This window comes from Euleptes europaea, chromosome 16, assembly GCF_029931775.1.
Source record: "Euleptes europaea isolate rEulEur1 chromosome 16, rEulEur1.hap1, whole genome shotgun sequence".
NCBI classification, from domain to species: domain Eukaryota; kingdom Metazoa; phylum Chordata; class Lepidosauria; order Squamata; family Sphaerodactylidae; genus Euleptes; species Euleptes europaea.
Window position 1 is genome coordinate 22,271,187 of NC_079327.1, and position 14,258 is coordinate 22,285,444.

At 42.8% G+C, this 14,258-nt stretch overlaps 1 protein-coding gene across 1 annotated transcript in view; it reads left to right on the plus strand.

Annotated features, from left to right (window-relative positions):
- The window catches only part of PCCA (propionyl-CoA carboxylase subunit alpha), a 306,082-nt gene that overhangs the window by 212,432 nt on the left and 79,392 nt on the right, over positions 1-14,258 (plus strand). Inside the window, exon 20 of the mRNA XM_056861686.1 lies at positions 11,604-11,702. Coding sequence (XP_056717664.1) covers positions 11,604-11,702 — 99 coding nt within the window. The remainder of the gene's footprint in view (positions 1-11,603; positions 11,703-14,258) is intronic.

Genomic DNA, 14,258 nt, shown 5'->3' on the forward strand with positions numbered 1-14,258 from the left:
GACATGCATCAGCTGTAACAAACCGTTTTGATGTAGCCTTTTCAAAGCTTTCTTGCTGAAACGTGCAAAGCGGCATAGATGCGGCTTCTCAGATGGATCTAATTAGTCCTTCGTAGAGGCTGGATGTCCGTTCGTTGCAGCTGAATTCTCATTTCATTCACCCATAACTAGAAACACCTCGCTTCAAACACATTTCTTCAAAGAAGAGAAGGGTTTAGGGTTCCATGTTTGTACTACTTTTTGATGTCTGTTTCCCTTTAACAGAGAAGACCTTATGTTTATACAACTGTTGTTATTAAGAAAACATAGCTTTGTTCAGGAGGATTCATTTTGTATCAGTATTTGGCTTTTGGTAAAAGTGGAAGATCTTGCTCGCACAAGACTGCGAAGGGTCAGTTGTACATCCCACATACGGCAAGCTTGTTTATTAGAAAGATGAGAGCCTTTCTGATAGCAGGATGAAAGAAAAGATTAAACAGCACAGATTATGGGGTTTTATGGAGCCTTTAGAAACTGTGTTATGGGCTTGCGTCAGTGGTGCTATTGTTGCTATCACTAAAGTGATACCACCTCTCAATTGCTGGTGTGCATTTTTTGGGGGAAAGTTGGTAGTTTGGATTTCTGATACTCAACAGGAGTACTCCTTTATTTTCTCCAACATGAAGCGGCTGAATTCTCTAACCAATAAAGACTCCTGCCATCCAGTGGTTGGCAAGATCCTTCATTGCTCAGATAATGTTCATAGGATGCTACTTTATACCTGGTCATATTATTGATCCAACTAGGTCATATTGTCTACTGAGAGGGTCTTTGGTGGAGGCCTTTCTACTCCTGTCATCTGCAATACTTCTTACTGAAGATGGTGGGGGCTGAAACTTGGGGCCTGAGGCATGCTATTCAAAGCTACTGAGGCATGACACCCTTTGAATCATGACTTTCAGTTTCGCATTGATGAGGCATTGAAGAGCAGTAGTTCCTTTGTTATCTAGCATCTACAGTGCGGTTGACATGATGGGGCATTGGGAGGTGGGTGGGAGCTGGGGAACATATTTCCATGCTTAGTTATGTTGAGCCTCATCCTGAACAAGAACTGTGAGCCCTTCTGGACAACGTTGGGCACTATGAAAGTCTGCTCCAGCATGAGGTTCTGCTAAGTTCTAATTTTTCACAATTTAACATAGATATTGTAGTTTTTGTGTTTTGGACAAATATTTCACAGCCTCCAACATGGAACTTCATGACAGTATACTGCTGGGATCCTGAGCCTAAGCAAGATAACCATGCCTTGTTACTGTTCTTTGTGTAAAGCATGGAACCAAAAAATTCTGTTTCCTGTCCCCTTGAATATACGAGTTCGGAGTCCAAGTTTGTTTAATCCCTGATTTCTAAACATTAGAGGATTCTTCCGTAATGTCAACAAAGGAGAATTTTACTGTTCATGCAAAATTCGAGCCCTTGGTTATTAGGAAATAAGTCACAGATATTTAGCATTGTAATCTTAGGCTCACACTACATATGATGACAACAGATCTATGCTGCTAAACTTGGATCTACCTCTTTCTCCGAGTACAGGGTGGATTGCAATTTAAAGGGCCAAAAATGTATGTGGGCTAGGTGTGTTGAACCTTTTCTCTTTCTTATCATTCTTGCCTTGTAGTCCCACAGCTTTTACCCTTTCCAGCCCCTTAGCGATTCCAGAACTGCTCGGGAGTAAAGCACCTGGAAGGGGAGGCTGGGGGGAGAATCGGTAGAAAGGCCAAAAGTTCAGCCTTGAAAAAAATCCCCATATGCTATAATAGAGCCAGCTTTTGTGGGGGGACCCCAAAAAGCTGAAATACCCATTTACCGGTATGGGCATTCAGCTTTTATTGGGTTTCTTGAAAAAATTCGGGTCCAATAAACCCGAATCTGAAAAATACCAAAAACTTTTGCACACCCCTATCCAGAATAGTGTTTCCACAGATGCAAGGATTTCCACCCATGGGTTTGGGTCTAGTCCAAATTTTCTGCTTGCACTAGAACTCTTGCCCAAGGAGATATACAAGAAAAAGGCTACTCGCTGCTTGCACTAAGTCAGATTTATTGTATTCCCACTTGCAGTTCTGTATGCACAAGATTTCATGCAACCAGTTTCTGGCACTGTAATATGTAGAGAGAAAAGTGCTTAGTGTTGCACAAGTGAAACTCTACTAAGTCTTTTTATGCTTCTGCCTGCGCATTACTGGATTGAAGCCAATTGGAGTGCATTTTTCTCACATCCCCCCTCCCACAGCAGCCTGAAATGCCTCCTGAAATCCTGTTCCTGGCAAACATTTGGTCCGCGGTAGGAGTGGAAAGGTGGGAAAATTGCTCTCTGTGGGCAGAAATCCTTGCACCCGTAGAAAGGCTGTTCCGCATCCAAGCCAGATTCTCACTTTAATGTAGCATTTCTCTTTAGATTTTTGGTATCTAATGTCCCAGCTTTTTCATAACAGCTGTTTGTATATAGCCTGAGTGTCTACAAGGAAGTCCGTTTTTGTAGCATAATATGCTTTTGGCTCTCAATCTTGGGAAGAATATTAAAGTTGGCCAGCCGTAATCTCTACTTCAGATGCCACTTAATAATTAAATTTGTTTATTTCTTCCAAGATGATTTTTTCTGAGCAAAATAAACTAATCACTTTCTTCTACAAGTTTCTGGTGTTTCAGAGTGTTGTCCTGAATGTTTTTAATATTTTAAAAAATTCAATAATGAAAATCATATATTCTTGACCTTCTGGAGAGCATTGCTATTGAAAACAAAAATCATCTCAAGCTGTCAAGCAGCAAGCATGATTGCATATACTGTTTGCACCAGTATTAAATGAGAAACATTATCTACAGATTGAAGCATTTTATCTTCAGCTACACCAATATACACCCTCCCCAAAAAAACCAGGATGTAGTTTGCAGATGAGTTCATCCTATGATATGCCCATTATGATATTCATCATTATGCAGAAGTAAGAAGGGAGAGAGTAGTGAATCAATAAAATATCACCCTGCAGCATTAAATGTACCATTATGGCTGCAAATTTGTTATCAGGAGGAATTGGTAGCACAAAAAAAAAGGTAACAAATAGACTAGATCAAAAGAGACGTGGGGAATTAATGTGGAGAAGATGAAAGTAAAAGAGACAAATGATAGAGTAGATGGTAAGTGGAGGATTAGCATAAGTAGTAATTTTTTTATGGGTCAGAGGAAAAGAAAAAGAGGGAAAATGTTTCATGATGGTTCAAGGTGAAAATGACACTGATTTTTGAGGGTCACTTGAAATCCAGAACTTGGCTATGGCTTGTATTGTCAGTCATTTCCCATGGTGTGGTGCTTCAGGTAGTACTCATATATGTGCATGCCAGCACAAAACCTGGCGGACTCTTCCAAATGGTAAAGCATTTTTCAGGACCATTTCATGGGAATGGCTTCATTCTTTTGCCACAACTGTGTGGCAGTCTTTCAATGCCAGTTTGGTAATGCTAGTTCGCTGAAGGATGCTTGAAGCCGAACATACTGTGTTCAGATGTTTAATTCCATTTGCTAAACTGCAAATGAACCGTTTGCTTGGGAACAAGTAAATGTATTGTGTCCTTTGAGTACATTCTGTTTACATGTACACATCCTGGTGGGACTGGAATGGGTAAAATGAAGGGAAAGAACCTATGAATTGACATATGTTCCATGACAGGAGAATTCTTTACCTGAAGTAACAACCTTCATGTGGAAATGCTTAACTACAGGCAAAATATATATTTATATGAAGAGCCCCATGGCGCAGAGTGTTAAGCTGCAGTACTGCAGTCAAAAGCTCTGCTCATGACCTGAGTTCGATCCCGATGGAAGTCGGTTTCAGGTAGCCAGCTCAAGGTTGACTCAGCCTTCCATCCTTCCGAGGTCAGTAAAATGAGTACCCAGCTTGCTGGGGGTAAAGGGAAGATGACTGGGGAAGGCACTGGCAAACCACCCCGCAAACAAAGTCTGCCTTGGAAACGTCGGGATGTGATGTCACCCCATTGGTCAGGAATGACCAGGTGCTTGCACAGGGGACCTTTTACCTTTTTATATATAAATAAAAAACCTGGTTACGGACAAACTGTGGCATATGGTTTAGAAAATATAAAACACCTCCTCCCAATAGCAAAGAAATGTAAAAGTCAACTATTATTGGGCTTGGTGTCCAATGCAGTAGTCTTAATTTTTGTGCTGTCTAGTGCAATAGTAAAAGAAAACTGAGGTATCTACAAAACTGTGATGACAGCAGCTGAGAAATAAGGCGGGTGTATTGTGGGGAGGTGGGGATCATGAAAAATGATTTTACACATTTAAATGCCAGTGGTTCATAAGCCCAGAGAACAGTTGGAAAACACCTTTTTCACATTCTGTTGGTGAAGCTGAGAAGATACTAGGTCTGGCCAATAACTGTGTGGGATGTTACCTTTGAATCCTACATTTGCTGTTTTCAACTGCTTGGAGGAAGAGTGGAATGTGAAAACAACCAGGAATGGCCAGTATCTCAGGCTCATTCATTTATTTGAATGGGAGCCCACATAACACACAAACAGCACTACCTTGCTACAAGACCAGTCATGCTTACCAGTTTCAAAAGCAGTTTACACGTGCCGTGTGGGCAGGAACAACTCTTCTCTCTGGTTGGCCACTGTGTGAACAGACGGCTGTACTTGGTGGGCCTTGGTCTGACCCAGCAGGGCTTTTCTTACGTTCTTCTGTTCTTACGTTCAAGGAAAGCATCTCTTAGGTCAGGGGTCCCTAATGCCATGGCACCCTCCGACATCTTTTCTGGTACCCGCCAAGTGTTTTTAGGAAGTGGGTGGGGCCAGTTAGGGCTTTAGCCCAGCAAGGATTCTGATGGACTACTGGAGATTTGATTGGTGGTGCAGATTTTTTAAAATGTTGCTTTAGCAGCAGCTGCCGCCACAGCACAATAATCTGCACTGTGTTACTGAAGTTAATCTGTGGCAATCGTTTTGTGTCTGGTTCTTCCTCCTGCGGCAGCCATTTTTTGTGGCAGTCATTTGGTTGCTGTGCCCACCGTCCCGTGTCAGAATTCCAAATGTGCCCACAGACTCAAGAAGACTCAAAAAGATTGTGGACCCCTGTGTTGAAGCCTTGAGTTCTGGTCCTCTTCCTTAACTTTCATTCTTGTGCCCATTTAATGAACGGCTTCTGTCAGTGCCATAGTGACTTCTACCTGTAGCACAAAATTATCTTCATTGAAGGCAGAAATTGCTTGGTTTGAAATGGTGAGTAGGTTGCTTTTTGTCATGTGAAATGGTAAAGTATACATTTGGGACATTTCAGTAGGGGGCAGGATTTGTAGAATTTCATCATGCACAGCATTCTGTGTCCTTTGGTCACTATACAACATTTCTCCTTGCAAATGTTTTGTGTTTTAAAAAAAACTGGTAGAGAGCCAAGGCCCACTGACTCCCAGCTGCTTAATGCTCAGTGAAATGAGGGTGAGCAAAGCCTGGTGAAGTATAACGCTATTAAACCAAACATATTTCCAGTGTCAGTAATTTTTAATAAAGTAACTGAGGTACGTGTTTAACCATATGAAGCTATTACTGCTTTGAACTGTTTCATGTTAACAGTTCTCAACATCAGATTCCTCCCAACTTCCATCAGTAAGAGGTTGAGTTTTTCAGACCCCATTCTAAGACCCGAACACCTATCATGCACAGGCTCTGCTAGTTACTGTACTGTATCCTCACTCCTCTGCAAGGAAATGACTGATAGAAACAGCCCTTGGCAAGCCACAGAGAGTGTAGTGATTGAACTAAAGTCCACATCAGCCCTGCTGGCGTCCACCAATCAAGGAAGAAGAAGAGTTTGTTTTTATTTGCCTTCCTCTACCACTCAAGGAAGAATCAAACTGGCTTACGATCACCTTCCCTTCCCCTCCCCACAACAGACACCATATGAGGTGGATGGGGCTGAGAGAACTGTGACTAGCCCAAGGTCACCCAGCTGGCTTCATGTGTCGGAGTGGGGAAACAAATCCAATTCATCAGATTAGCCTCCGCCGCTCATGTGGAGGAGTGGGGAATCAAACCCAGTTCTCCAGATCAGAGTCTGTACTGAATCATCTCTTGTTTGTTCCATTTATACCCCCTCTTTTGTGTGGAAATGATGGCTCAAGGTAGCTTACAGGAAGGAGTAAGGCCTCTGTCTTACACACACACTTGCACGAGCGAAAATATCAAAGGTGAATCAAACCCCGAATGCTTGTTTTATCGGTATAATTTTATCTGTATGTTTTAATCTGTCTTCTAAAGGTTGAAACAGTCGGGCTCTTACTGACCTTCCTTGGGTGAGCATTCCATAGCTGGGACGCTACCATTCGGAAGACCCGGTTCTGTGCTGCTGAAAATCTCTCTTTGAGCAGATGGTAGCTAGAGCAACATTTCAGGCAGTTCTTCTCTGGTGTGAGGATTGTGTTTTGGGTCTGTAGCTTCCCCTGGCTCCTGAATGATAATGGATTGATTTGTAAGCTACAGCCTGTTGGCAGGATGATAGGCCTGTGTCATTTACTTAATCTTTACTTAATCTCCTTAGTGGCTGTATTGTTTAAGCTTCTCTGTAGAACCCACTAGAGGCTGATGGCATACATCATCTCCTATTCTAGGGTCAGTTCAACTTGATATTTATTTTGTCAATGGGAAGACCATTTCTGAAGCTGTTGTTTCAGAATTCACAGAAGCAGTATTAAGCAGGACAAGCAGAAGAAAGATCACAAGGCTGGGGAATGGAGAATTTATAACATTAGTCTGTTCTCCCTTCTGATTTCTCTACCTGCTGAGTGGTTCTCCCTTGCTGTTCCACTGTCCTTTGTGGGGTAAAAATGCTGCTGATTAATGCCAGGTCAGCAAAAGGAACATCTAATGTCATCCAGAGTTTGATGTTGGATGAGCAGGCCTGTATTACAAAGACTTGTGTGAGCTAGAATACTGCATTCGATCACTTCCAACTATGTTCATTTGGATTTTCACTTCAGTAGCAGAAATGGTCTTTCAGGGAGGGTAGCTGCAGTGGGCAAGATGGTTTCCTTTCCCTAGCCAGGTATTCTGTGTAACAGTTTCCAAACTTGGGTACTTGTGTCTGGTCCTGGTCTCTTAAGTTTTACCATCCACCCATCTGTCGAAGTTTCCTTTCCTGAAGTGAAAGAGATTATCTTTAGGGCTGCCAGCCCTCAGGTAGTGGTTGGAGATCTCCTGCCATTACAACTGATCTCCAGCCGATAGAGATCAGATCACCTGGAGAAAATGGCCGCTTTGGCCATTGGACTCCATGACATTGAAGTCCCTCCCCTCCCCAAACCCCGCTCTCCTGAGGCTCCGCCCCCAAAACCTTCCGCCAGTGGCGAAGAGGGACCTGGCAACCCTAATGGTCTTGGAAGTGATGGTGAAGACTCTTGGGATTTTAGACTGGGAGGATATCCATGCTTAAGGCCCTCTTGTCTGATATAGCTCTGAATTTTAGTCTGTCTCAGATTATATTTGGTTTAATAAATTCATCAGGACCCACCCTCAGTTTGGTTTTCCCTTCAGGGCAGGAGGAGGATGATCAGGGAAAGTACATGTAATTCACTTTTCCCATTGTTTTGTATTAATCTGTCATTAGTGTGTGGAGCATTTTGTAATGAATAATTGACCCTTGGTCCTCTTGTTTCATGTCCTTAACAATGAAAAGGTTAGTCAGGTTTCAGTCATTTGCCGTTGATGTTTTTCCCTTTCATATTAGATAAAAGCAGTCAGCAATATCAGTTCATCCTAATACTTTCATGTGTTTAACCTTCGATATATTTTATTATATAAGTAGTAGATAAAAAGCAAATGTGGAAATTGTTTCCATATACTCTTTGGAACGTTGAGTTTTCCAACTTGCGTAAATGCAGAGGAAAAGGCGGTGTGCACACCCTGGAAGAGTTTGGCACTTGTGCGGAATTACCTACTTCCATCAGCATTAAACACAAACCATTTCCTCATTGAATAACCCTAATTATATATGACTATGATAATGTCACTAGAACACCTTTTTAGTCAAGCAAAGCTATTCAAAACTTTTTGGCTAGCAAAAACATCTTTGTATGCTTTATTGAGAGAGTAAACATTCGTAACAACCAAGGCAAAGATGTTTTTGCTAGCCAAAAAGTTTTGAATAGCTTTGCTTGACTAAAAAGGTGTTCTTTGCCCTGGTTGTTACGAATGTTTACTCTCTCAATAAAGCATTTTCCCCCAATGACAATCTCTTTCAGAAAAAACTGACACTTTCATAGAAGGTGAAAAAAATACTGAGTTCTTATCTCGGTCACTTGAAACAACCATTACAGTGTTAAACATTGCCTCGTTTTAAACCTATTGAAACAAACACTTTGAACTTGTTTTTCAAGGGATGCATTTATACTGCTGCTTAAGTGGAAGAGGCTTACTGCTACACCAAAAATAAATTTGATGGTAGGACCTTTTAAAGTAACTCAAGAAGCTTTTGCACAAGCTGGCATTTCAAAGTTAGGATGCATTCATATGAGGAATAAAATGTGCTGATAAGACTTCGGGAAGAACCAAATCACTGGTCTTAAAATCAAGGCAGTCAACATAATCCTTGAACTGCTTACACAGATGAGTAACAAAGCAGGTTAGTTTGCACTGATATTCTGCTTTAACTCTCTAATGCATTTGAGACTGGCTGAAATCCAAAGAGTAACTACAATTTACATGTGGTGTAGTTAGGGTTGTCAGGTCCCTCTTCGACACCGGTGGGAGGTTTTAGGGAAGGAGCCTGAGGAGGGCGGGGTTTGGGGAGGGGAGGGACTTCAGTGCCATAGAGTCCAATTGCCAAAGCAGCCATTTTCTCCAGGTGAACTGATCTGTATCGGCTGGAGATCAGCTGTAATAGCAGGAGATCTCCAGCTAGTACCTGGAGGTTGGCCACTCTAGGTGTAGCAGTATAGTGCATTCTGAAAGTGATTCAAGTTTTGCTGGGCCAAAGTGATTAGCAGCTCAATCCTAGATATATAGGTTCAAGTCCAGTAGTACCTTAGAGACCACCAAGACTTTTAGGGTAAAAACTTTCGAGAGTCAAAGCTCCCTTCGTCAGAAGTCTATTGAACTCCCTTTTGAGGTTATACCAAATAATCCAAAGCTATTTAAAGCTGACTTTACGCTTATCTGTAAGGAAAGTGTGACCCTTTGTGTGAAAGCGTATAGGATTTTTTTGTCAACACAAAAAAATTCAGTTTACCACTACAGTGATGCTATATGCACAGTTCTCAGTTCCAGACTGAGCTGTACTTGGTAGAAGAAGAGTTGGTTTTTATATACTAACTTTTCTACCACTTAAGGAAGAATCAAACTGTCTTACAATCGCCTTCCCTTCCCCCCAGCAGACACCCTGTGAGGTAGGTGGGGCTGAGAGAGCTCTAAGAGAGCTGTAACTTGCCCAAGGTCACCCAGCTGGCTTCATGTGTAGGAGCGGGGAAACCAACCTGGTTCACCAGATTAGTCCCCGCCGCTCATGTGGAGCAGTGGGGAATCAAACCCGGGTCTCCAGATCAGAATCCACCACTCCAAACCACCACTCTTAACTACTACACCACGCTGGTAGGCTCAACTGACTACCTCTTCTTCCTTTTTATTGTTGTAGCTGGTCTTCTTTAGTATAGCTCAGCATAGTGCTGCTTCTGATTGATTCTCTTTCCTAACTTCTCATATACATTCTTGCTCTCGCGATCGAGTTAGGGATAATGTATACTGTAATTATATTTCATTGAAAGGATCTTTGAATAAGTTTTAACTTGTATATTACTATATAAATTGTGTGTAAGTTGTAACCTGCTTGGGCCATCTTGGTGGATTCTGTATCATTTTCATGAGTTCAGGAAATAAAAATAACTATGTAGGGTTAGGATCTGATTCCTGGATCTGCTATGTCACTGCTGGAATGCCTAATCCAGTTAATAAATTAATTTGAATTCCAATAATTGATCATAAATAACGGTATTTTGAGTTTATCCTGGTGCCGGTGGCTAGGAAGAGTTATAGTAATTATAATAAATTATTCAGAAGCACTTACAAAGGATAATAATGTCAAATGTAAGATTTGAGTAACTCATTTTCCAGCCTCAGCCAGCAAATATCTGTATATGTAGACAGGTCATACTGGAAGAGACGGGGCTTTGGGTGACAGTAGGTGGCCACTTTGTGAATCTGTTTTTTTAGAGTCGCAATTTTGCTCATTCGACACAATCAGGAGCCAGTTTGGCTAAAAAAAGATCACTGCCTTGTTGAAATTAAATACTAAGTTTTTGGTCCAGTACGGGTACCCACTTAACCGTGCAATCCTGTGTACTAGGGTTGCCAGATCCCTCTTCGCCACCAGCGGGAGGTTTTTGGTGTGGAGTCCGAGGAGGGTGGGGTTTGGGGGGGGGGCTTCAATGCAATAGAGTCCAATTGCCAAAGTGGCAATTTTCTCTGAACTCTATTGGCTGGAGATCAGTTGTAATAGCAAGAGACCTCCAGTTAGTACCTGGAGGTTGACAACCCTACTGTGTACACTGCGAATAAACCCCATTAACAAAGTGAGACTGACCTCTGGGAAAATATGTATGGTACTGTATTGTACTGTTAGCCTAACAACAAGTTTACAATAATAATTACTGCTAAATTATACAGGGAAATAAAAAGTAATACATTGGATTCACCTGATCTCAGTTGTGAATAAATGGTGAAAAATGTTTTGTCTTTTTTGAAGTAGAATCAGTATGTTAAATCTGTTTTCTTTTTGCAGTTAATAATGCCAGTGTTTTATTATATATATTTTTAAATTTTGCTTTTTCTAAGTCAGAATTGATTTTTTTAAACATTTTGTGGCCCTACATTTTTGTGCAAATTGTTTTATATTTGCAGTAAGTTTAGGAAGGCCATGCTTCATTAAACAAAGGCATGGGGCACAGATAATATTTCCTTTTTTATGTCAAGTTTGTTTTTCTTATTGCCAAAGAAACAACTATTAGTGACTTTGTTCATAGCATATTGAAAAATGATATTTTAAATTAATAGTTAGTTGGAGGAAGAGCACGACAGAAACTGCAAAGTTTGACTGGACTTTGAGATTAATTACTGTCTTATTAATTAAGATAACAATGTGGAAGCCCTTCATTAAATCATACAAAAAGTTCTTTGTGAGTCCTTGGAGAGCATTTTATATGCAAGGCCTGTTGTGTGGGTTGCCGAGTGTCACTGGGATTCATATGCATTGCTTGTCTAATTACAGTAAACGTTGCATGTCCAGATATGGTTTAAAAGTTGGATGGCTGTTTGCTACTTGGTGGAAATTACTTGAAACCCTCCATAGGCAGCTGTTCGCAGGTCCTTCACCTCTTCCCCAGAGATGCTCAAAAGACTCTGTTGTTAGACCCTGTCTTTTGTGTCAGAGGCAGTAAACATGACAGGTTGCTTGGGAGCCATCTGTTTTAAGAGGGTTGCTCCTTTGTATACAGCAGTGAACTTGAATTCTGTTTCTTGTCTGGCTTTATCCTAACAGTTTCTTTCCTTTGGTGTCACAACAGGTGGAAGTTGATGGAATAAAACTTAGCGTGGCTGGTGAGTGGAACTTGGCTTCAGCGCTGTTGCCTGTTACTGTGGATGGGATTCAGAGAACTGTACAGGTAAATGTTCTGCTGCTTCTTTCTTGCACCCGTATAGTTCTGGAAAGATTGATTGCGCTTCAGGTCGTATTTGCAAATGTTTAATCTTCCATTGAAGGCAATGGGGGAAGAGCTTGCACATCTGCAGGCTACCATGTGGAAGTTTGCTGAAGTGGTGGATTCTAATCTGGAGAACCAGGTTGGTTTCCCCACTCCTCCACACGAAGCCAGCTGGGTGACCTTGGGCTAGTCACACACTCTCAGCCCATCCTACCTCACAGGGTATCTGTTGTGGGGAGGGGAAGGGAAGGAGATTGTAAGCCGGTTTGAGTCTTCCTTAAGTGGTAGAGAAAGTCAGCATATAAAAACCAACTCTTCTTCTTTTTCTCCTCCTCCTCCTTCTTCTCCTTCTCCTCCTCCTCCTCTAAACAGCCCGTAAGGCATAATCAGACTTGCTAGGATTTCCCCACTTTTCTTACCTGAATATCCTGATGCTGCAATGTAGGTTGGTTTTGAATTTCCCCTCAAGCTTTAGGTTTGTCTTTGCCAGGATGTTGGTTGACCTCTATCTGAAAGAGAGATTGGTCCTAAAAATCAGTATTGTTGGTCCCAAAGCTTCCTGAACGTCTCTTTGCATCCCTGTCATGTGTCTGTCCTTTTATAGACTGGCACATTCCAGAGAAATGGATATGTATTTTAACAAAACTTCATTTTGTGTTTGATGTGGGCTGCAATGAGCAAATCATGTTTTCAACAGTAACCAAGGCCTCTCTCCAAATAATTCCACTTTTCTAGTATTTCCTGGTATGGTCTTGACCATTGGGAGTAGGGCTGTCGATTCGGTTCCATCCGACAAGAAAAACAGCCAAATTTCCCCTGATTCGGCGGTTTCTACTTCGGATAGAACCGAAGTAAAAAAAGGTGGGAAAACGACGAACTGAACTCGGCGAGTTCGGGCAGACGCCGGATAAATTCATACAAGTTTGGTGCCCCCAAAGCAGCATTCTCCCGCGGCCAATCAGTGGCCAAGCTGGGTCTTCTTTTGGCCAATCAGTCGTGGATGAGTTCGTGACCCTGGCTGCTGTGCGGCCCGGGGAGAGAAAAAGAGACTGGGAGTGTCTGTTTGTATGTGAGAGAGATCCCCGTGGATGGGGGGGCACATTCGCGGCTTTCCACAGCTCCGGGGGGGCATTTTTGGAGGTAGAGATCCCAAACTTTCAGTGTAGCTTGAGGGGACCCTTCTTGCAAGAACCCCCATGTTTTGTAAAGATTGGGTCAGGGCCCCCCGAGATATGGGGCTCGGAAGGAGTCCCCCTCCCAAAATCACCCATTGGAATAAAGCCATGAAAAACACATTCACGGCTTTCCACGGCTCTGGGGGGGGGCATATTTGGAGGTAGAGGTCCCAAACTTTCAGTGTAACTTGAGGGGACCCTTCTTGCAAGAACCCCCAAGTTTTGTGAAGATTGGGTCAGGGGGTCCCGAGATATGCGGTCCCCCACCATCTGCCCATTGGAATGAATGGGAGCAGGCGATCCTTAACGTGCATCTAGAGAGTGGCAAATCCAAGGCAAAACTTCCCGTTGTTTCTGGGGCAGCCAGAGAGAGACTCACCACCGACCCACACTGACCTCCATCAACAATCACACTTGCAAAGAGATCAAGTCCCCCCCCCAGAACAGGTCACCCCCCCCTTTGGCTTCCCCCCACACACACAGTAGAAGCCAGTCTGTGGCTTCTAAGAGCTGATGTAACTACGCCGAAAGTGCATCCTGCTCAAAGCGTAAGTAAACAGCGTAAATATCATGGGTAACGTACGTATCTTTTCATTTCAATACAGCCAAAGTGCATCTTATAATGCTACTTGTGTAAGTGCGACCTGCGCATATTGCGTATCTTCAGTATTGATAGATGTCATGCTGCTGGATTCAAATCTTCCACAGCAACAATCACACTCGCAAAGAGATCAAGCCCCCCCCCCCCGGGACAGGTAACCCCCCAAATCAGACTCCACAGAGGCAATCAACCCCCTCCAGCAGAACAGCCCCCCCCCAACCAGAAGACGCAATTTCCAAACAAAGGAGAAGAACGGGCCAGACAGAGAGAGACAGACTCACTGACATGGATCCCCTCAAGCCCCCCCCCCCGGAGCCACGGAAAGGTGCAAATGTGTTTTTAATGGCTTTAAATGGCCGAATTTATTCACAAACTCCGGATTGCGTGCCGAATTCCAAGGTTCTGAATCGGGGGAGTTCGGACTTTGCCATTTCCCGAATAAAAACGGGCCGAATTTTGCCGGATCCGAATTTTTCCGAATATTTTTTTTCAACAGCCCTAATTGGGAGGACTCCACCTCTTGGTTACAGGACGGGTCCTCATGCTAAAGACACCAAGAGGCTTTCTTGGTAAAATCTGTCCATACCAGGTTAGCAGGCACCAGGATTCTGCAGAGCTCCTACTGGACACCAGCCTTGGAAGTTTCCCCCCTCTTTTTTCCTCCCTTCCCCTTCCTAGTTAGGGTGCAGGAGAACCAGAAGGTTTCCACCCCTAAATTCAGAAAAGAGGACACTTTGGGAA